The 24,602-nt window shown below is 35.3% G+C and overlaps 1 protein-coding gene across 1 annotated transcript in view; it reads left to right on the top strand.

The window, feature by feature from the left end:
- The first annotated feature begins 282 nt into the window (after nt 1-282).
- Nucleotides 283-24,602, top strand: part of LOC105393276 (collagen alpha-1(I) chain) — a 49,654-nt gene continuing 25,334 nt past the window's right edge. The window contains exons 1-4 of the mRNA XM_038117306.2: nt 283-476; nt 12,495-12,813; nt 22,040-22,088; nt 22,436-22,467. Coding sequence (XP_037973234.2) covers nt 12,622-12,813; nt 22,040-22,088; nt 22,436-22,467 — 273 coding nt within the window. The 5' untranslated portion in view covers nt 283-476; nt 12,495-12,621. The remainder of the gene's footprint in view (nt 477-12,494; nt 12,814-22,039; nt 22,089-22,435; nt 22,468-24,602) is intronic.

Here is a 24,602-nt window from a genome sequence, read left to right as displayed (position 1 = left end):
TAAAACTTTAAATTTGTTCACAAACGTGGTATTTATCATTCTTGATCACAATGTATATAAAATGCAAGAAAGAAGGCATCACAAACACTGTAAATAAATAAATAGGTAATTATATCAATACGTAATGCATACTTATTTGCCTTCATTAAAAATGAACTAATCAACAGTGCGAATTAAAAAAACGGAGGCATACTTTAAATAAGGCTATATTGATTGTGGAATCTCTGCCGCGAGTAATATTCTAGAGGGACGTACCTACCTACTCCCTCCCCGGCCAGTGTTGCCGTAGCGGCGTAGCGAGACGGACGCTACGACGGCGCGTAGCTCGTAGCCCGTAGCACGCTACGAGACCGCGTAGCATTCGGCTACGAAATTTGTGCTACGAATATCGAGTGATGAAACGAAAAGACTTCGTGCTCTAGTGAAGTGAAAATCCAAATGTTTGATACCTAAATTTGTGCTTGGATTTTGTGAAGGTAATTTATATCGCTGAGGTTTTTTTGTGCCTCTGAGTGTGCTCGTAAAAAGGTGCCGTAGCGGCGGTTAATTTTGTTTTGGAAAAAAAGAGGTGGTTTTAAAAGCAAATGAGATAAGCAGTGCTGAAATGGTGGTTTTAAATTTAAAACCGTTCTGCGAAACGTTGTTAGTAGTTTATAATTGATGTTAGGTTGCAACGGGTTATCTAGGTCAATTAGAAACTTGTTCAGCGTTAAACTTTTAACTTTTTTATGTCACTTGGGTTATTTTTGTAACTTTGAGACGGGACGAATACAGTGTTTAACTTTGTAACTGCTAAACAGAAAATTAAACGAACATTCTAAAATTTATTTTTAAGAAAATGTTTGTTTCCTTAATAGGGGGGGCCGTATACTGGTAAATTCATTTTGATATTTAATAAATAATTCATCATTTTGTCATTTTACTATAATCTCTATTTATTAACAGACATCATCTTAGTTGACAAGTTATGTAAAGGTATAATTATTGCTATAAATCAAATACTAATAAGAAGCCAGTAGCCACTTAATTATACAGAATTAATTAACTATTTGTCAATATCAAAAGAAAAACAAAATCATGTTAATTTAATTGGACAAGAAATAAGATGGCAATAAAATGAAAAACTATATGTTATTCTTTACTGTTTACTGACTGTAGGCTTATTCGAAGAACCTAATAGGTCTGACGAGAGAGGGTGAGTCCTATTTTGACTAAAGTGACAGATGGCCAGTACAATACAAAATACAGTGCACTACAAAGTTAATCAAAATCAAATAGTTTGTCTCTTGCTCTAACACTATAATGTCAGAGCAAGAGGATGAATGTCATAGATATTATAGCTTGCTTATAATTGCAAGACTAGTCCTTGGCCGTAAAAACGATGGCTGTTAGGGTAGATAGGTCCTTTCTTACTATGGCATGTACCATGAACAAGAAATCGTAGCGTGGAAGCCGGGAGTTGTTGGGTAAGGAAGGCAGAGTACAGGGAGCTTCGGGGCTCTTTGGGAGAGGCCTATGTATTACAGTGATTTTTCACTTCTGATGATGAAGAAAAAAAAAACAAAATTCATGTAATTCGTAAGACAGCTTAGGTAATTGACAAAGCTCTTAAAATCGAAGTGGCAAAGACCGATGACCGGTAGCCTAAACGAGTTCTAAGGGAGACTAAAGGAGATCACGAACTGGCAAGTGTTGGGCGTCCTTCGGTAGAATAGATCGGTGACTTTAGACAAGTAGCCGGTGGTGGTTTGATGAGGTAGGCCTGAGTCAGAGTGTTAGGATAAAATAATGTTATGCGTATTTTTAATGCAATAGGGTTTTATAAACATACAGTTGAGAGAGGTGTGAAAATGCATAGTCCCAACATGACGTAGATGATAACTAGTTTGGACTGATCCCGTCTTCAACAAGATATTTTTATCAATATTGTTCAAATTCTCAGAACCTGTCTAAGGGAAATGTAAAATTATTTTCGTTGAGCTCCGAAATAAACTTGGATACAACTAATTAAACTACTTAGCCACTTGTTCATTTAAAACGGCTGTTAATTTAATTGAAAATTGTTGGCAAAATATATATTAAAATTATAATAAGTATGCGCGAAACTTATTTAAAGTATTATAGACTTTGTTTATGCAAAATATAAACAAAGTACTGAATATATTTTTCCTATTAATTATGGGAATAATTAGTGTCTATTTCAAGAGAAACAATGTATTTTTTTCATAATTATCGTACCTACATACGTTTTCAATTGAAAACCTGAACACGGAATTTGAAAACTTGTTTCTAGGTAACACAAAACAAAGCCATACAATTTTACGAACCAATTCCAACCAGAACCCGGCAAAAATGAAATTACATAAAACCCTTCAGCGCCCGATTGGAAATAAAAATCGTGGCTTGCTTTTTGTTTTTGATCAAAAAAGAAGTACCTATAATAATGGAGGCTTGTGAAGTATTAGTGAGGCATTGTTCTACGCTACGGCTTTACCAACACGATCACATTGCGTTATTCCGGAGTGTAGCGCGAGCCTGTGGCAATCTGGGTTCAAAATTAAAACTATCTCTAAACCGCTTAACTAAAAGGGAATATGACACGGCATTTGGCTGATAATGTTATTTTATAGCCTTAACACCTCTTACGGTTAAGGTATATTTTGTGGTTTATAACCAACCCAATTTTGTTTATTAAATGGATTTGAATTTCAAGTTTTTTTTCTTTTAAATTCAGAACTAGGCATATTTAATCTCCTTCGAAAATAAAAATATATTTAAACTGGCTATAATGTTATCATCCAAAGTAACACAATAGTATGACATAGCAAATTAATTTACTATCATCGTTTATAAAAAAAATACAAATATTTTATAAATAAGAAGGTAATTATTGATTCTTTTAATTTGTTTCTTCAAGGTTTCTGTTTTTTTCTTCAGAATACTCGACCAGGGCAATCCCGCAACTCGTTTTCGGGGTAAGCCCTAACAACGTGCCTTTACGCTTTACGATATTACCGATAAAAGCGTTTTTCGCGCATACGAAAAGTAAATTATGCTTTATTGAAAATTCTCAATAGGCGTTACGGAAATCTGCGTTTAGATAGGGTTTGCCGAACTTGGAGGCTGTAAGGGGCTTTGTTTTCAGGTAATCACGTCCTTAGTGCCTTTGTTTCAGTTCGAATTTATAAATTAAACGTCATCTCCATATAAAATTCACGACAGATGTGTCAAAAGTTAACCACTACTCCCTGGTTATGCTCTAACAGAGAATGGTGAAATTCGCACTAAGGCTAAGTTCTGACTAAAACCTAAATGTACGGGTACAGAAAAGTTAAAATATTGATTGCCATCAAAATAACTCGTATGCTACTTTAAAGTATGTAATTTTTCAAGGGTAAACCAGTTACGGTGAAGTAGAGCTCGCGGGAACAACTTACTGACACAATAATTACTATATTGAACCAGGTATACTTAAATGTAATGACAAATAGCCAAAATAAACACCAATAAATGGTTCAATACAACCTTCACCCTATTTCACCAAAATTACAGAGAAACAAAAACCCAGTCGCACCCCCCGAGGCAGGAAGGAAAGGTAGCTATGATTGATGACAATAACTTGATCCTTACAAATGGCTATCGACTTGTCCTACACCTTCCAAAAGACTGACTCTTATTGCAATGCGCTAAACACAAATTTTGCTCGACTACTAGTTGTTTAACAGGACAATGGTAACTGAATTGGTACTTACGAGTGTAATTTTGTACGTAGCAATAAAATTTGCTGGACATCCTTGTTCCTTATACATTCACTCACGGTAATTAAGGCTTTGTTGGGAGTTAATAAAGTGAGTAATTGCTTTTACTTGAACCCCTTCTAGTACCAAGCACTAGTACAGTAGTACATAGTTAATTAGCTTGTCGATTTTAATGTACGGAGGCAATGCTTTGGAATTACGTGGCCATCTGGTCATAGCTAACATACCAACAACTACTCACTTCAATCTGATAAAACCTCGAAATTTCCGACGGGTGTTTTGTTTATAAACATTAAGTCGAGTTATGTCGTTCTATAAATAACTTCTAGCTCATAAGTTCTGATTGTTGAATTATAGCAACCGAATACTAACCCGAATCCAAAGTCAAATATTGACTGAAACCGGAAAATCGAGCTTGTAATTTTCATTTATGAACAAACTACAGTAGATAGGTATTTGTTAGTAGGATATTTTCCAAATAAATTAAACAGAGTCTCTTTTTAAGGGACTGTCTTATTTATAATTTGTGTTTTTTCTTTCAGATATTATTTACTTACATGTAAGAATTTACTATATTGATATATACTTGTTTACCCAATAATATCGTAAAAATATTAAACAAGCCTCGGGTACCTTATAATATTTTTTTATGTTAGTATAATTTGTATACTTAGCCCCTGTTCCACAATGTCTGGTTAGTGGCTACCTGTGAGATAAAATACATGCTGTCACTTTCTGTTATTATTTTTTTGACAGTGACAGCATGTATTTTATCTCACAGGTAGCCACTAACCAGACATTGTGGAACAAGGCCTTAGTATTATACCTCTAGTAGGTTCAGTTTTTTTATATATTTGGAATAGAAAATGAGTTAATCATTATTTTCATTTACAACGGAATTTAAAGATTCCTGCATGTATACCTATATATTTCCATCCGTACGTAATGCACCAACATTTGTGACCAAACCAACCATCAAAACGGTTCAACTAAAACTAAACTCTCACTAATGAAACATGTAACATACAACTCCGGATCTAACTCTACTTACGTATTCGAACAACGAACACCCCAAAAAAGTTAAGCAAATTACATTCCGGAACAAACCCGATAGTTCCACTGCATTTTTTTTCTAATAACAGAACTTGTTATCCGACCTTTTGGTATCGGTGACCCTCTGATCGGGGAATTCGATAAGAAACTAAATTATAGCTGGCTGGTAAGAGTCCGTCCTAGTTTTGATCGAGCCCGAAATTTCAAACTATTCCAAATTTGAATTTGCTCGTGCGTAAGCGGTTAAAATAGATGGGCCTAAACCACCGACCAAAGAGAACATAACCACTGCGTCTACCGCCGACCTCAACTTCTTTGGAGTTTGCAGAGTCAACCTGCTTTCTAATATTATTAGATTAAATCTACCTACCTACATATAGGTATTTTGTCGTAACAACTTACTCAAGGTTTTTCTTTGGTTTTACCACTAAATTGTTATTGAAATTTGTAGGCAATAGTTTCAACGTGGTTTCAACTATTGCAATGGGATGCAATGGAAAAATATAATGACAGATAATATATAGGTTAGGATAGGTGTCAAACTTATGTCGAAGGCAGGTAAAAGTCCATTCCAGTTAACCAAAAGACCGAACTCGTTAACGTGTCCACACTTTTCTGTTTTATTACTGCAGCTCGCCTGTCCTTTAGTTTTACAACCTCGACGTTTTGAAAGAGTAATGACCGTTTTCGGTGTGCCACGAGGTAGGTATAGGGAAAAGTGACGTAATCATTAGTGGAAGAAAAGAAGTAAAGTTAATTTCATAGGCTGTATGCAGAATATATTCCTGAAATGATATTTATTCAAATTGTATAATTGTAGGTACTTATCTATTTCTTAGCCATTGGATGGGTGACCGATTTCAAGTAATTCTTTTCTGGATGCTTCGGACGGCATGTTAAACCGTGGGTCCTGGTTGCTGCTTCGGCAGTAGTCGTTAAGCCTAGTCAGAGGCCTTCGGGCAGCTTGAAAACATCAGACAGTCGGGTTGCCCACTTACCCGACAACTCTGTTGTGAACAAGCAAGCTTGTGTTGGGGTCCACCAACCCGCACTAGGCCAGCGCAGTGGACTAGGCCTTCCTTCATTGGAAGGAGAGCCGTGCCCCAGCAGTGGGGACGTGATGGGTCGTGCTGATGACTTATCTAAATATTTAACGCTTGCAAATTTTTGCCTTTGTAAACTACACACGAGTAATAAAAAAGTTCCAGGGAGCGACATATGGAATGGTAATGGCCTTAATTTTTTACCCGCGAGTATACTATAGCAACTCTACCACATTATTTAAAAAATATATACTAGTTATGTTAATACCTACCTAACTTTTTTGAATTACACCTCATATTAAATTTAGCATAATATTTTTCTAGGAAGTACCACAGAATTATTATAATATTTTTATATTATTTACATATGACCCAAGTAGCGATTTAGGTAGGTACTGGTACACTAGAAGTACTTGCCGAAATAATAAAACAAAGCTTACCAGTATTGACGTATGAATAACTACATTCGTTGGTATGATCGACACATGAAAATGGTATGTCAATATCAGCCCATCCGCCCAGCGTACCGATTGTTATGTTTGTAGAGAAAATATTTGCGAAAATATGGATCGTTTACTTTTTTCTGGTAAAATATTTTTTTGTCTGTTTATTTTGTGTTTTTTTTTGGCGTCGCGTGCGTGTTTTTGTGTTTGATTGGTGCATTACAGTGGCTTTTTTTACGGCTTGTATGACACGAGTCACGACGACGGTGGAAGAAGCTGAATATTGAGTAAGAAGGTGACCTTCTTACATTTTTTTTTAAATTTACTTCCTTGCTAAACGTTTGGATTACTTTGAAAATACAGAATCATGAAGCTATAATAAAAACCAAGTTTATCCTACAGTTAGTTTACCACGAGCTGAGTTTGTACATATACTTAAGTATATGTGAGAGAATGTATGTGTGGTTACAGGTCAGAGTGGTTGATAATTTTAGCTCGGTAGTGTGTATATTTCGGGATAGCCCAAGCGGTTCATATTCCCAGTTCCCTCCAACTTTTAATGTCCATTGCAAGTTTAATTCGTTTTCGGAAGTCGTGGGCCGATCTAATTATCCCACCTGGAAGTTTGAACAGCGTTTAATGAATTTCGGTTAAAAGCTAGAATCACTTTGGTCCCGGCTATATTATTTTTAAAGAACGGCCATTGGTCAACGTAATTAGCTACATTAAAACTTTTTTCGTTGCTCAACTTTAGAGCGGGCATCCTGAGTTATGAAAAAGAGTATTGAAAGTATTTTCATGGAAAATATTTAATACTTACATAATATTTTATCTTAAACTGTTAATGCGCCACAAGTAAATGTTTAGCCAGCTTGTAGAGTTTTGAATTCCATATTTCTTATAGCAGTTCAAAAACAAAACAAGTTCGAAAGTGACCAAAAAGAAGCGAATCCGTTAACATGTAACACTGTTTGTACATAACCGTATAATTTATGCATGTTACAGTTACGTTCTGAAGCATGGCGTGTCACGGGGTACGTTACAAGTCGCCTTTTTGTAAGCTCAGTTATGATCATTTATAAACTTCAAAAAAGTCATCAAGATACACAAGTCTTTCTTTGTTTTAAGTTTATTATTAGGATTTATATTTATGTGTCTACAGGTTGTTAAAAAATGACTTTTGTAAACACGATTAAACGTTATTAAACGTTAATTTTTTAAAATACAAAATAAACTTGTTTAGATTTACTCCCAATAATAAATTAAATATTGATACGTAGGGTAACGTAACGTACCTAGGGACATTTTCGACTACCCCAACTTTGAATGAAGCTATCGCAGCGTACAACTAAGATATGAATGTGAAATTTTCTTTATTCGGTAGGATATATAATCTATTATCACTAGTATTTGTGCTAAAGCTTTAGTGTGGCCAGATTTTATTAAATTAAGATATAAGTAAAAATGCTTGTTTTGACCCAAGGTACGTTACACGTTTGTACCTTGGGACACTGTTTCCTATAGCTTTGTACTATGGAAAATGCAAACTTCTAAATAACGCATTATATCTCTGTTCTTATTGATTTACTGCATCTCTCTTCTGTCTAGTTTCACTCTGGCACTAATAAGAACAGAGATATAAGGCGTTATTTAGACGTTTGCATTTTCCATAGTACAAAGCCATAGAAAACAGTGTCCCAAGGTACAAATTTAATCGTGTCCCAAGGTACAAAAAAGCAATATTTAACCAAAATTTAAATATCTTTATTTTTAATTAATAGGAATCTTTCAGATAATTGCCATGTCATAAAATTAAATAACTGAAAAGTTATACGTGACATCCATGTCTTTATTTTTAGCATGCCTCAATGAGATAAAGCAACACAAAAAACTATACAAAAGCTACTTTTGACTTCAAAAAACTTCATATTGTCTTCACCACACACTCGATGCTGGTATGATCACGAGACTCACTAGTTTTGCCAAGCGAGTAAAATACTATGCCTAGGGTAGAATTTTAATGTGTTTATTTAGCCGGTTTTTAAAATACAATCAATGTCCCGAGGTACAAGCGTCCCAAGGTACGTTACGTTACCCTATAAGTATATTATTATACATATAAAAAAAATCACATGAACGTAGGTATATAATACATTATTAGAGGAGCGGTGGTAGCTCAGTCGGGTTAGCGCCCGCTTCTCACGCCAGAGATGCGTGTTCGAATCCCGGCGCTGACATGTACCAATGAGTTCTTTTCTGAATTTAAGTACAATGCATACCATCGCTCTTACGGTGAAGGAAAACATCGTGAGAAAACCTGCATATCTAGATTTAGCACATCTAGATATGTGAATCCACCAACCCGCAGTGGACCAGCGTGGTGGGAAATGGTCCAAGCTTAGGAAGGCAGTTTAGACCTTGGGGATATGCACAAAGGTTCCATTCGAGAGAGCCAGGTGCAGGTACTGACTCCCCCACAGAGAGAGAGAATAGAATACATTAGATAAGAATGTGAATCTAAAATAATAATAAAATCATAAGAAACCCCTGCTCCGTTTATAGACTTGGAATTTTCTCGAAAACATTAAAAGAGGTGGCACTCGTTGCGGGAATCAGGTTCGGTATTCGACCTCCTTGTTATTTCAGCGAGGAAAAATACCCTTATGAAATTGACGCCATATTTGTTTTTTCTGCCCTGTGTGCCTTCGCTCTTTCTCGCGTAAGCCTCATTATTTTATCTAACCACTGGGTTTGCTTCGAGTTTAAATCATCAATTAAAAATATTATAGATGAGGTATGTTTTTTTTTCTCATTTTTTGGTACAGAAATATGTAGCGATACTTACATACAATACAGCTAACAAACTATCACCGTGACGAAAATGCGGCACTCTCTGGTATGAATACATTTTCAAAATATCATACCTTAGTATACCAAAACAATAACTAACAAGCTAACAAGTCCCAATGAGTGTTTCAGTCCAAAAATCCTTCCAATTTGATGACGCCAGTTCGCTACGCCCCATTTTTTCCGGGATCGTGGCTGTAAATCGACAGTTTCGCTTACAATCCGGGTTTAAAAGAGCAAACCTCTGTCAAAGCTCCATTGTTTTTACGCCCCTTCGGAATTTCGCGTGAGCCGAAGAATTTTTTGATAAAAATTGCTGGAGTGGCGGATTTCTCTCCCCTGACGACCGGATCATCTTAGCGGTTAAAGCGTAACTCCGGTTTTGCGAATTCGATGTATCCGATTAACTCTTTGTTAAGCGTTTGTAGCATGTGACGTAGTATGTAGGTACAATGCATTCCATAAATGTTTGTATAGTGCCACAAACTTATCTGTTCCGGTGACAGCGAACTAAATTGATCCATATCTCATTACTTACTAATGAATTGTATATTTTAAAACATTAGATGGGTTTATTAACACCGCAAGAGCGAAATAACAATACGAGCAAACTTAAAATCTTATAGAATTAAGAAATATTAGAGATTTATTTGAGCTGTCACCGGAACAGATAAGTTTGTGGCACTATAATACTATTTCTCAACAAGATACGTCACAAGTCACAGTACCTTCTATTTAATACATTGTAAAGATTATAAATGCTGTGTGGAAGTTATGCACATCATTGTAGCGCCCCTTGGAGCTACATACGCAAAGCAACAGGCGACTGAATGGTGTATGTAGTGGTTAGTAGTGACCCTAACTGCTTTGCCGGTCCCGGATTCGATCCCCGGCCAGGGTAGATATCTCTGTTTAAACTTAGGTAATTGTGTATTCGTGTTTTGGGTATTAATTTTTATTCTGTCTATCTATTTATCTGTGTAGATATATATTATTTGCTATCCGATACCCATATTATAGGTTCTGCCTAGCTTGGGGCCATCCGGCCGTGTGTGAGATGATAATTATTTTAATTATTATCAGATAGATAGCTTGACGGTCGAATGGTCCCGGGTTCGATTCCCGGCTGGGGCAGATATTTGTTTAAATACAGATATTTGTACTCGGGTCGTGGGTGTTGATATTTATATTTAATATGTATCTATCTATGTATTTGTGTAGATGTATCAGCTGTCCGATACCCATAACACAGGCTCTGCCTAGCTTGGGGTCGGATGGCCGTGTGTGAGATGTCCCCACATATTAAATATTATTATATTATAAATAAAACGTTTATTTTGTTCCACTTGTATTAATAATACAGTCGTGATAAGCGTAGTAACGCTCAATACACTACAGACGAGTACATTCGTAAACCAGGAGTGCCCCCCTTGGGTGCTTAAGTCGGCATCAGTGGTTGAGATACACTCTATTGGCTGCGCAAATAGAAGAGACACTCACGAGAACTCCCCGCGAGTCTCGGTAAATAATTACAAATAACGCTAAATGCAGAATGAAATCGCTTGTTCGAGTGACGTGCTTATCACTCCACTTAGGGCCTACCAGTGGGATAAAAGTGTAAGTACTTAAGTATGTTTTAGATAGTGACAGCATGTACCCACTAACCCACAGGTAGCCATTATACAGACGTTGTGAAACAGGCCCTTAGAATTTTTAGTAACTAGGTAATTCTTCTAAAGAAAACTTTAATCAGTGCAAACAACACACCAAACCAAATCGGGTTTTAAATTGTAATAAATAGAATAATTATAAATACTGTGGTGAATACGAGAAAATAGTGTGTGTTTTGTAGATAGTACATAAAAAAAAATACTTCTTCAGTAATTTTCTGACTGAAGGAGATCTAATAAAGATAAAATTGAGGTTGTATGGATAAAAATACCGAGGTGCGAATTGGACTTCCTCCACGCGTTCCCGAGATAAAGGGCCTTGGCGGGCAAACGGACGGATGGACGAACTACAAAGTAAACGTATATGGGTTCCGTTTTCACCTTTTCATGTACGGAACCCAAAAAAACAAAGCGAAGAAGCACCCTCCTACAAATAATACATACAGATAGAAGAAGTTGATAAGCCTTTTCGTTTTCGCCCCGATTCCTTTATTGGAAACAAAAGGTAGATAGCAATTGTGTAGCGCTTTAAACCGACATAGTAAGACTGGGACTTTGTACTTATTATCTGTGATTTTCTTCACAATAAAGTCGCATTTTCCTTGGCAAGGACGGGAACTTCTCAGTATATTGTGCCCGTTATCATATGAAACTGTTCTCTAGATAGCTTTGTGTAAGAGTAATATTTTACTTTGAGTTTTATAAGTTGGATGCGAGATAGCTGGTCCTGTAACAATGTAGGCTTTTGTAGTTTATAAAGCTGTTTAGTGCTTTATGCTTTTGTCAAAAGGTTCAAATAGCAACAGTTTTTTTGATGACTTGTTAAATAATAACTGATGATTTCTTCTTCATTGCGTGTTGGTGACAAGAAAATACTGGAATAGGGTTTGTCACCGTGGTGAAAGTATAGTTTGATTGTAAAGTAGGTATTAGATGAAAGTATGAGATATATTAGAACAGGTGGTAAATCCTCAGGGTACACCAGATATGTATTGTATTGTATGTCAATTAGGTATCAAGGTATATTTTAAGGACTACAGTAATCATTACCGAATCACTCACCGCCACGTGCTACATACCAGCAAACCACATAAAGGAAAATATTTTTAGCAGCTCATAATTTTTATACACGATTCGTGTTTAAAAGTCGTTTATAAGAAATCATTTATAAATGCGGTAAGAGTAACGGTATGCATGTCGTTTCGCCATGGTAGCACAATGGCATGCCAACGTGAATAGCATTTTTGCATAATTCTTGAAATGTATATTTTACTGAATGGCAAAGTCTTTATGGGGTTACGAATGGGTTAACGTGTAGTAATATTTGTGACCGTTTTAGGGGTTATTTTATTTTATTAGAGTGTTTATTATTTTACTAATTCCTAGCCAAAGTAAAAGTCGCGACTGAGGTCACCTTATAAGGGTCAGCTGAAAACGAGTTATAATCGGTACGGCATCAAAATGACATTGCTTTTGAAAAGCCGATTAATCCTGGGTTGTATGACTTAACCCAAAGTAAGTTATTCAAGGCTAACTCGGTATGGTAAATTTTATTGCTTTCCCCATTTCTTCTCATCAGTGAATTTAAAACGTTATTTTGGAATTTTCTATATTATTTTATGTACAAATAAAAGCATTACAATATTACGAGCACACTCAACGATATTTATTAACCGACAGACAAAATGAAGACCACGACCAAAGCAACATAAAAAATGCAAACTTAAAGCCGTGCTCAAAAAAATGTGAAGTGAAAAATTCGCAAGAAAATGTTACAAAGGTGATGTGCAAGTGATCGTAAACCAAGATGGCGATGGTGATATCGCAAGCGACGAAGGCTGCTATTGGTGGGTTCCTGGCGCTGATGATACTGGGTGCTGTGCTGGTGGTGGGCGCCGCCTTCGGCTGGTTCGACCCTCGGCGGGAGGACGAGGATTCCCCGGCCAAGGTCAGCGCGCGGCTGAGCCAAGGACGAACGTCTTTTGTCACGCATCGGGCTGTAAGTTGGTCTTTTTACTTATTATATTCAGCTTTAAGCGCTCTAAAAAGTATAACCGTTATTGATAGGTGGACGCTTATCTTTAAATTAATAAAACGTGGGTAATTTTTTCTGAAGGGTAAGTTCTAAAAATAAATATTCTAAAAAAAAATTAAAATTAGAATTTCTTAAATGATAGGTATTTAGCATGAAAAATAAGCAAACTTTCCATAATAGGTTTTAGTTCTAAATAAGCCCACAATTAACCATCTATGTCTATGACAACGTTTACTAAACCTGAACGATGCCTATGTAACAAGTGAACCTGCATAATTTCATCCTCACACGTGTAATCTAACATTCAGATAACATAAAGCTATTAATATAGTTTCACTAATTGCGATATTTTATAATCTTATTGACTCGCTACAACACATTAGCCTCATAATAGTCGGTTTACAGCGTAAATTAAGCAATTTCAGGTGTAAATTTTAACCTGAACAGCGTTTTGTGACGTAATGGAGCCATTTCGTTTGACGTGTGAAATAATGGCGAATTACAATTTCTGCGCAACGGTAAATTTTAATCGTGCGATAGGCGGTAACGTGCTATACATATACAGGCTGGAGATTTATTAGAAATCATGTTTTTACTGTTATAAATGTCAATTTTCTTGGGAAAAGTCAAACGACCCAAAAGATTCATGGAAATCCTAATATATAAATTATAACTAAGTACAACAACTTTATTTACTAAAAATTCAGATTTTTACAATGTCATATTTATAAAACCTCATATCTACATAGTCATGTTACTAAAAGTATTGTATCTGAAGTTCCGAAGTGTAAATATTATTTTTATTCTGAATTTTTTAAATAATATAAAAATATTTGTGCAGAATTACCGATTTATATTAACATTTGTCAACTCTCTGTATACCTAGGTACTTAAAATTGCAAAAAAAGATATACTACGAAAAGGTTTATCTTTTTACTATACTTAGATATTTTTTGGTACAAGAAAATGAATAAACAGTGGAATTTGGGTCAGGCATCTAGGTAATACTTTGCCTGAGGGCTTTTTATCATCATTCATTTTAGCTAGGTACTCTTCATATTTTATTTACTGTTGACGTCCAGAATCTAAACTTGCTGCCGCTGCCGCGTAGATCAACTAGATTGGGTAGAAAAAGAAAATACTGTATATCGTTGATCTTTTTGTTCAAGTCACAGAAAAATTTACGTTATAATGATAGACAATGTTATTAGCATGATATTATATGGAATCCATAGCAGCGATTCGCAAAATAAATTTATTATTTTTACAAACCCAATAATAAAATACTGGTGTCTAAATTTTGGAAATACTACTACCACAGTCAACGAACGGATAGACACGGCAAATATATGATCCCTCAACCAGTCGGGGGTAAAAAAATACGCATCAGCGTAATAAAGAAACAAAAACACAATGGATCTTTCACTCACGTCTATGGCAGTGGGCCCGGCAAACAAAGGGGGATTGTTTCAATATCGACAGAGCAAAGGGACTACTCTAGATTGACAAAACGAACTAACGAACCAGAGCTGCTGTACGTTCGTTTTTCTAAGTTTCGTTTACTAACCCTTGACGTAAAAGAGGAGTGTAATAAGTTTAACGTGTCTTTGTAATGTGTATCTGTGTGGAGCTCCGAATCGTTTTCCGAATTACTCTTCTCCGATAGCACGGTTCGTCGAAATCACTGTTCGTCGACGGTTTGTTCATCGAAAAAATCCTTCTCCGATAGCACGGTTCGTCGAAAGCACTGTTCGACGATGGTAGCTTTGCCGAAGAAATCGTTCGCCGATTGAAAGATTCGTCGAAAGCATTGTTCGACGATGGTTGCTTTGCCGAAGAAATCATTCGCCGATAGAGAGATTCGTCGAAAGCACTGTTCGACGATGGTATATTATGATTGGAATAATGATGTATAAACTAGTATAACCTTATTGTGTCATTGTGTAGTATTTAAGAAAAGTAATTTCTATTTCTTTCTTCTATAAAGTAATCTTGCTCTTTTTGCTTACGCTTACTACGAAAGCAATACTTATAATGATTATACTTACCTTAAATATTCCAATAAAAATATTAACCCATTTATTTTTTTTATTTTATTTTATTTATTAAAACACAAAACGGATTACAATTAATACATCACAATAATATGATTACGTTTTATAAATTTAGATCTGAATTGAAATCCAAAATATGTGTTTACAGCATAATTAATTTAAACAAATCGTGCTTATGCTTAACCTATAGTATAACTAAGCAACTAAAAGACTAACACTAAATAACAAAATGGTTGAATGAAACCAGAAATGGAGAAAAAAATAATAATTATAAAATTATAGGTATTTATATCTATTTAGTCTATGCGTCTGAGCGCATCTGCCAAGGATCCCTTAAATTTAACATAGTTCGCAACATAAATATCTATATTAGAGTCTATTGACACAATGCTGTTGTAGAGTCTGCACATTCGCACAATAGGGTTGTAAAACGCGGTGTTGTTAATATAGGACCTAAGGGCAAACGGTTTAAAAGCTCGAGTTCTATTATTTGTGTTGAAAGACAGTAGTGACAAAAGATAGCTGGAGTCAATACCATTGTGTATGATTTTATAAAGATATAGTAAGTCACTTTGATTACGACGATATTTTAATGACACCATGTTAAACTTTTCTAACCTTTCCTCATAACTACTTCTTGTCCGACCAGCTTTACACTTATAACTTAAGAATCTAGTGAATTTGCGCTGTATTCGCTCAATATTATCTATATGTACCACATAGTATGGCGACCATATCACAGATCCATATTCCAATATAGGACGAACCAGGCTTTGAAATAAATATATGGAACTTCTGTACTTTTTAAAGTGTTTGGAGGCTCTTATAATGAAACCTAGTAATTTATTCGCCTTACCAGTAATATTTTCATAGTGATAGCGGAAGGTCAATTGCTCATCAAAATATATTCCCAAGTCCCGTACAACCGACTGTCTTTGTAGCAAATGACCCGATAACTGGTAACTATACATTAATTTGGTTTTTTTATTTGTGAAAGACACCACAAAACATTTTTTAACGTTAAGAGACATCATATTGTTAGAACACCAGTTAGCTATTTTATTGATGTCGTTTTGTATGGAAAGGCAATCATTTACATCATTTACCTTGCGAAAGACTTTTAAGTCATCGGCGTATAAAAGACAAGGATTTTCAAGACATTCCGCAAGGTCGTTAATAAACAGAATAAAAAGTAATGGCCCCAAATGTGATCCCTGGGGTACACCAGAACTTACAAATAATGGCTTTGATGTATAGCCCTTCACAGCAACTAATTGACTTCTTTGGCCAAGGTAAGAGGTTATCCACCTATGCAGGCTCCCGTGTATTCCGTATTCCACTACTTTATGTACTAACAGAGAATGGCTCACTTTGTCAAAGGCCTTGCTAAAGTCAGTGTATATACTATCCACCTGGCCTCTTACGGCAAAAGATTGACACAGGTAGTTTTTATATTCTAGTAGGTTACTTATGGTAGACTTACCCTTCACAAAACCATGCTGTTTGTCAGAAATAAGAGGTTGCAGATGATTAAATAAATATTTGTAAACCAGAGATTCAAAGAGTTTAGCCATGCAGGACAATATACTAATGGGTCGATAGTTTTCACAGTTGCTTTTGTCACCGGACTTGTGAATTGGAATGATATGTGCCAGTTTCCAACTGTGTGGAAAAATACCAGACTTCAAAGATTTATTGAAAATTATACTAAGTGGATAACATAATTCCTTGCCACAAGCTTTAACAAATAATGGTGGAATTTCATCAGGGCCAGCGCCTTTATTAGAGTCTAGCTGCTTTATTTTGAACTCTATTTCCCCTGGAGAAATTTCTATGCCGGATAAAATATTTTGACTTTGAACAGGTGAAGGTAATGTGCCATGAGGGAAATTTGTTTGAGTCTCAAATACGGAGCTGAAATAAGCGGAAAAGAGTTCACAAACTCCTAATCCGTCAGATGCGGTTTGTGAACCATAAGTCATGGTTTGGGGAATGGATGAGAAGCCTTTTTTGTTATGTACGAATCGCCAGAATGACCGAATATCTCCTTCAAGTGAATCCTCGACAGAAGATACAAACTCTTTGTAACAAGACTCTGTTAAAGATTTACACCTTGACCTTAACAATGAAAAAACATCATAATCTCTCGGATTGCCGAACTTTTTATATCGTCTATGGAATTTATTCTTCTCCTTCAAGCACCTCTTCAGACCATAGCTGTACCAGATGGGATACTTATGAGAGTCGTCCCTTATTAGTGAAGTATGTTTCTTTATTATATCATAAAGATGCCGGTAGAAGAGATCGAGGCAAATATTGACATCGTCTGAGCTTAAAATACATAGCCAGTCGAGATTACACAGCTCCTCTTTTATTTTATCAAAGTTGCTTTTGTAGAAGTTATAACGTTTCTTTCCTTGATTAGGTTTTAAAGCGGTGGGCTTACATATATTTGGCATCTCTATCGCCAACGCAGGGTGATGCTTATCCATACGAGACATAGGATCAGCACCGTAAACTTTGATCATATTCACCGTAGAGAACACCAAATCGAGGTAGCGGTTGTTTTCATTAGAAATATTATTGAACTGGGATAGGTTACAAATTTTAGCATTATCAATTAGTAGAGTGGCTTTTATGTCCGATGGATTATTAGGCAAAAGTTCTGAACTATTTAAAGAATGTGACCATGTTATATTTGGAGTGTTGAAGTCCCCTACCAACAAAAACTCATCAGTTTCCTTGGCCTTTAAAACAAATTTGGTTCGATTCCTAACGAAAATGGTGAACAATTCTTTGCGGCGGCAATTGATTCTTTCGTTAAATGAACCATCCACATAGGTATTGGGTAAGCGTAAGCAAAAAGAGCAAGATTACTTTATAGAAGAAAGAAATAGAAATTACTTTTCTTAAATACTACACAATGACACAATAAGGTTATACTAGTTTATACATCATTATTCCAATCATAATATACCATCGTCGAACAGTGCTTTCGACGAATCTCTCTATCGGCGAATGATTTCTTCGGCAAAGCAACCATCGTCGAACAATTCTTTCGACGAATCTTTCAATCGGCGAACGATTTCTTCGGCAAAGCAACCATCGTCGAACAGTGCTTTCGACGAACCGTGCTATCGGAGAAGGATTTTTCCGATGAACAAACCGTCGACAAACAGTGATTTCGACGAACCGTGCTATCGGAGAAGAGTAATTCGGAAAACGATTCGGAGCTCATCTGTGTGTGCGAAACTGTCTGTGTATAGCTCCCAAACTACTAAACCGATTTTCGATTTGTTTTTGTTTTGAATATCGAGGGTTTTTAACGTAGGTGAGGTTATTGTAACCTAGAGTGACCCCTCCAGGATCCTTTCGTATGAATTATTTATATGTATCGAAAACTCGACGGCTGCGCCAGAAAGCACATGAAGCGTGACTTGCCTACCCCCTGTGTGTATTGATGAACTCAGACATCAAACGAGTGTCACGTGCGTACTTAGCTACACTGTGACTCGATCTACGTTGCCAAACGTCAATTTAGGAGGCAAGTGCCTTGTTTGCGTGGCCTTATCCTAATCCTAACTAATATTATAAATGCGAAAGTAACTGTGTCTGTCTGTCTGTCTGTCTGTCTGTCTGTCTGTCTGTTACTCTTTCACGCCAAAACTACTGAACGGATTTGAATGAAATTTGGTATACAGATGGTCTAGACCCTGAGAAAGAACATAGGCTACTTTTTATCCCGGAATTCCCGCGGGAAAACTTTTTAAGGCGAAGCGAAGCTCGCGGGAACAGCTAGTTTATAATAATAATAATGTTATCGCCTATTGCTTTAACTCCACTGTATAAATTGTTATTTGTGTTATTTTTAGTCAATAAAGTAGTATTCTATTCTATTCTATTCTATGTTTTGTAATTATAAATTTAAATTTAATCGCAGCTTATCATGTAAATCGCGTCGAATAAACTCAAGTCGCTAGCGTAATTCGATAGCAATTTGTATGACATCGTGGTCAGCGCCCCTGTCGGTAACGTTAGAAGCTAATAAAACGCATACAAATTCAAGTGAATTGAGAAATTCATATTGATTCATATTACATACAAATTCCTATTGAATTACTGGTGACCCTACAGCTCGCATAATTATGAATTGAACTTCACTTATAGGTTAGTTCGTTTCATCATAAACACTATAGTACCTACACACAAAATATTTTTTGAACTTGCAATGAGCACTTAATAGTTATGTTAATTAATTACTACGCAACATCGAATTCCTGTAGAAACATTTCATGATTACCTTCTATATCTAAATATTTTACAAAAAAATATTAGTACCTAAGTATTGCGAGTAAAATAAGAAAAGGTTTTCATTTCAACAAAGAGAATATCAGAGGTATTCGAACAAAGCGTAGAATTTAATCTAGGCTCCATACAATAGCCTCAATGCTGAATAACGAATATTGTGGTCAGGACACAGCTATACAGGGTGCTACGAGGGTTACTCTACCCTTCAAAAAACAAAGTTTCAGAGTTTTGCTGCGCTAACTACGACTCTATTTAAATGTATTAAGCGTACAGATTTCGTAACGTTACGAATCTATTTAACTAAAGGAACCGTATACATTCTATAACAGCTCTCGATTGTTCGTTCTTTTGGCAAGAAAGAGTAACCCGGGAAAGGATACACAAAGCGGAAAGGAAGTTGTACAACTGTTATTTTATAATATTTATTCAAGTACTGGGCGACTGTTCTAATGACCTACAAAATATAATATGTAAAATATCATTCAATAATTTTGTTAAGCAAACCATTGAAAGTATATTGCTTAAAATCATTCATACTTGGTAATATTGATGGTAACAAATCTGCATATCTAGATAATGTGAAACCACCAACCCACAATGGACCAGCGTAGTGGGATATGGTTCAAGCTTAGGAAGGCAGTTTAGACCTTGGGGATGCACAAAGGTTCCATTCGAGAGAGCCAGGTGCAGGTACTGACACCCCGACACGACAGAATAGATGGTATAGTGCCACAAACTTATCTGTTCCGGTGAGAGCGAACTAAATTGGTCCATACCTCATTACTTACTAATGAATTTCATATTGACATGACATAGATTATATGGACCAATTTAGTTCGCTCTCACCGGAACAGATAAGTTTGTGGCACTATAACTAATGCTTATTTTTATAGGTACGATTTACTTTTAAACTTTTTGATTTACCTCGGAATAAGGACGCGTTACCTTATACAATGAAATACTAAACGGTAACGGGTTAAGTATAGCGTGAAACCATTAAATTTTGCCATTCATGAAGCTATTTCATTTATAATTAACTATTTTGAATCAAACATTTACCGTTCAATAATAAATGGCACTTAGCATTAGTTCCAACGTTTGTAATGTGAAACAAAAAATAAATAATGATTAAAAGTGACAGCTCAAGACACGAAAAAAGGCCATTAAGTTGTCCTTAGAAGTGACTACCTACAATACTCGTATTTACTGTTGATGTTGAGTAGCAATTTAGGAAATTCGATCTGATTTATTATTCCGATCATAGCTGTTGTCTGTAGGTGGAAACATTATGATAAATTACTCTTTGTACGCATTAAGTGGAAAATAAAAATCATTTATTTTTGATCCAACAATTTAAAAAATTCATAAAAATAGGTTCTATTTAACTATCATACAAAATAATCACGTAGGTACTTAACTAAAAAGATTGTATTGAAAAAAAGGGAATTTTCCAAAATGGTAGAGCTATAAGTTGACAATGACATTTCGTTTGTCTAAACATTTACGGACATCCTGTATAGGACTTGGTTTTTTGAACCTATCTTAGAGATTTTTTAAGACAATTATATTTTCCTCCAAAGATACCATCATCACTTATTTTTTGGTAAATGAATTCACGGGAACGGCATAAACTACAGTTACTTATAGAAACATAATATGACCAGATCACCTCTTTTTTGTTCAATTCACGAGAAAGCAGTATTATAACATTAACACATTTATCCCCCGAGATTATCTTCCTAAAATAGTTTTCCTTTGGGTATTCGCCCAAAGGAAAACCATGCAAAATCATTATTTCCAGCGCCTAGCTCTTATATTATGAAATATCATGAGATATATTTTCTATAACCATTATTAAAATATACCTACAAGCTGTCGTTGTCAACTTGGTATATTTTATTAAAATATGCACAAAATTACTACCTATATTGGACAAAAGGTCAAATTAAGGCATAGGTAATGAAAGCCATTTCTTTCGATATCGATCATTAGAGAGATGTGTATGATATATTAGGCTTAGGGATACAACAGAGGAAGAATATCATTATTGATTAACCCCCGACGGATAAGAAGGGTATTATAAATTGAACGTGTCTGTGGTAGCTTCGAAACGACCGAACCGACTTTCGTTTTGTTTTTTGTGTAGAATTAGGTTTTGGTAGGGTAAGGTTATAAGTTTTGTTACCCCAACTGTTCTAAGCAATGCTTTATGAAAATTAGTTTAGCTGTTCTAAAGTTATGCTACTTTTAGTGTTGAATGCCAGAGGTTTTTACGTTGGTTAGGTTATTCAGTTTGACGCTTATAAATTATAATGCTATTTCAAAACTAAGTACCTCATATAGCTTCCATCATCATCTAATTTCTAATGTGACGTGAAAGTTATTATTAAATGGCCGTTCGTGTGAAACTCAACCTCGACCAAGGCCACATAAAGGTTAATGCCTTACAAAGAATTACGAACGATTCATTGCCCGTGAAAACCCTGAAAGCCCAAAGTAAACAGACAGAATTTGTAATAAAAATTATACCTTCCCACGACCAAAGGTCGGCAATGTCCACAACAAAATTGGAATTCGTTTTAAACGTTTGTTATTATTTTATGTACTCATACATAGGTAGATATTTTTATCGTTCAGCAAACCAAAAGACCAAGAAACACATTTTTGTTTTACGATTAGATTCTCTAGTCTACAAACTGTCCATTATACAGGGTGTTGCAAAAAAAGTATACTAAGCTGAAATCTACCCTACCCTGTATAAAATATAATAATTATCTTCCGTGAGACTGCTACCTAAATATATATATGTTTTTTTTGTTTTGTTTAAGGTAAGCCCAGAGGAGAATCGGTTGCCCATAATATCACATTCATCGCCATGTAAGTACTAAATAAAATTTTCAAATGACTTATTAATTTAATTAGGTATTTGTTTTAAAAAATTAAAAGATGTCCGACAGTTCTAAATCCGGAAATCTTACAATTTCTGTATAATTTATTGTTCAATATAAAAATATCCAGGGTTTTCACAACGTACCTGGTAGGTATGTATCCATAGTATGATGAAAACCTTTTTATACAAAATTTCGGTTACTAAGGTTTAAAAAAAATATTCCATCACTGTTACTTTCCCTCCATGCATAAAAAAATGGTCGAATTTGGATTTAAGTTTCACAATCAAACCTTGTCTTGATGATTTATTTAATTTTCGTTTATTTAATTCGCAGATTTCCCAGGAGATAATCCAGATAAAGGAGATGTAAGTAAAATCAAAATTTATTTTAATACCTACCTTTATAAAAACCACCATAAAAATACAGACACTAATTTAAATGGCATAAAGTATATGTATATGTTTTCTTTTTACAATCAACTACTTACAACATCACTCGGTAAATGATGTATGGCAATTTTATTATTATTCAATCTGAAGTGTTATCATTCAACTGACAAAATCTTGAGTAGGTAATTCTCATGTGCATATTCTAAACAAAAAACCGAAACCGTTTGCTCATAATTCAATAACCAGATAATAATTAATCGATACTTAACAAGCGCAACATTTCACCTATAAAAAAGTGGGGTTAAGTAAGTATAGGATATGTTTTGTTGAGAGCTTAGTCGTGACCCGTAGCTCCAAGTTTGCGGACCCAAAAACCTTTTCCAATCCAGAGTACCTTCACAAAGTTTCACACTATATAGGTACCAACAAAAAACTCAAAACGTCCAATATTGTTTGCAGGAAAAATTCAAGGTGTGTAATCGTTCAACAAATTGTCCACATAAATGAGGAAAACGACCCTTTCTATTGGGTATTGACTCAACAGTTTTCTGATAAATGGTCAGGTATTTCGTATACCCACGTAGGTATTGAATGGCCAGGCCCTCCTACAAATTAGGCTTCCTAGAATTAAGGCTCGATGGTCGAATGTAATTGATAGGTGACCTTTGTATGTCAGAGTTGGAACCAATTGAGGTTTGAATTTATGTAATTGCTTTTAACTCTCAGAATTATAACGGCATTGAGTAGGTTTTGTGTAGGCTAGGACAAACGACAAACTCTTGTTTTAATTATATTGGCATAAGGCGAGTAGAAAATTCCTCTAATCCGGTCTATATTTAATAAGTTGCTACTCCCCTGGTATTCTAACAGAACATTATATTGCTATGTACCTACTTATCTAAACTAAAAATAATAATACAAACTAACTCTAACTTTTATTCAGTAAATCATGTGGTTTCATGTTTTATACAAGTACTAATGTCATGTAGTTGTATTATGTATGGTGTATACCCTGTTGTAGATAGTTAACATTGCGTGATGCCGTATTTTACTCCAAGGGCATCAACTCAGGGCATCACTTTAACTTACGAAAACCAAATTTTAGTCCACTGCTGCTTCGTAAACCACGACTTTGTTTCGTTGCAGTAAACAAACCAATGGCATGACAGCTCTAGTTAGTTTTTTTTTTGTAATAAGCCAGAGTAGAGGTCCTGTCTGCCTGCGAATGTATTTTTGAGAAAGCGAGAAACCTTACAATTTCTACAACGCACAGATAGCAAAACAAGTGATTACACCGACAGATTACTTTTCTCCTTTATGAAACCCTGTAATATAATTTCTGTGCCCCTACTGATTAAATCTTGCAGCTATAAATTGCCTAACATTATTCCTAATCTTTTCTCCGAGTTTTGTGAGGCCTATGTAATTTTGCTTGGATTTTGCTCGTAAAAGATGAGTATTAATAGCATGTTTTTCCCTAATGAATTATTTATTTTGTAGCGGTATTTCGCAACGGCAATAACATTTTATGAAATATTTAAGATAATTTTGAGTTTAATTGAGTTTTGGAAAATCTGTCTCATTTTCTGTACTCATAGTGTACCGTTAGAAAAAGTAAATAATACCTACATAACACTCTGTAGGTACTCATGCCTAATAACTATTTTAAAAATAAATATCTATCTATCGATATTTACGTTACCAGTTGCCGTAATAATACACTGCCGGGCAATGAAAAAGTTCCACTCACAAAATGCCGACAACAAACGAACCCAATTTTTTCAAAGATTTAATTTAAAATTGGAACAAAATATTACCAATTTTAGTAGGTAATATCCTGATGCTCTGATAAATGTTGCAGAAGACGGCATTTAGCTAGCCTTTTCCGTTTAGAAGTAATTTGGTGCTTTTCTCAGTGGAACCTTTTCATTGCCCGTGAGTGTATTTTGGAGTTATTGGTACCTTTATGATTAAATCCTACAAACTTAACAGCTTTTTAACTATTTAGTAAAAAAAATGTTACCATTAGGTCTAACCTAAAAATAATAATATCATCATCATCATCATTGGCCACTGTTGGTCACTGCATCTTGACAGATGTTTGTTGCGAC

This window comes from Plutella xylostella, chromosome 29 (genome assembly GCF_932276165.1).
Source record: "Plutella xylostella chromosome 29, ilPluXylo3.1, whole genome shotgun sequence".
Lineage (NCBI taxonomy): Eukaryota > Metazoa > Arthropoda > Insecta > Lepidoptera > Plutellidae > Plutella > Plutella xylostella.
This window is presented reverse-complemented; position numbering and strand designations above follow the sequence as displayed.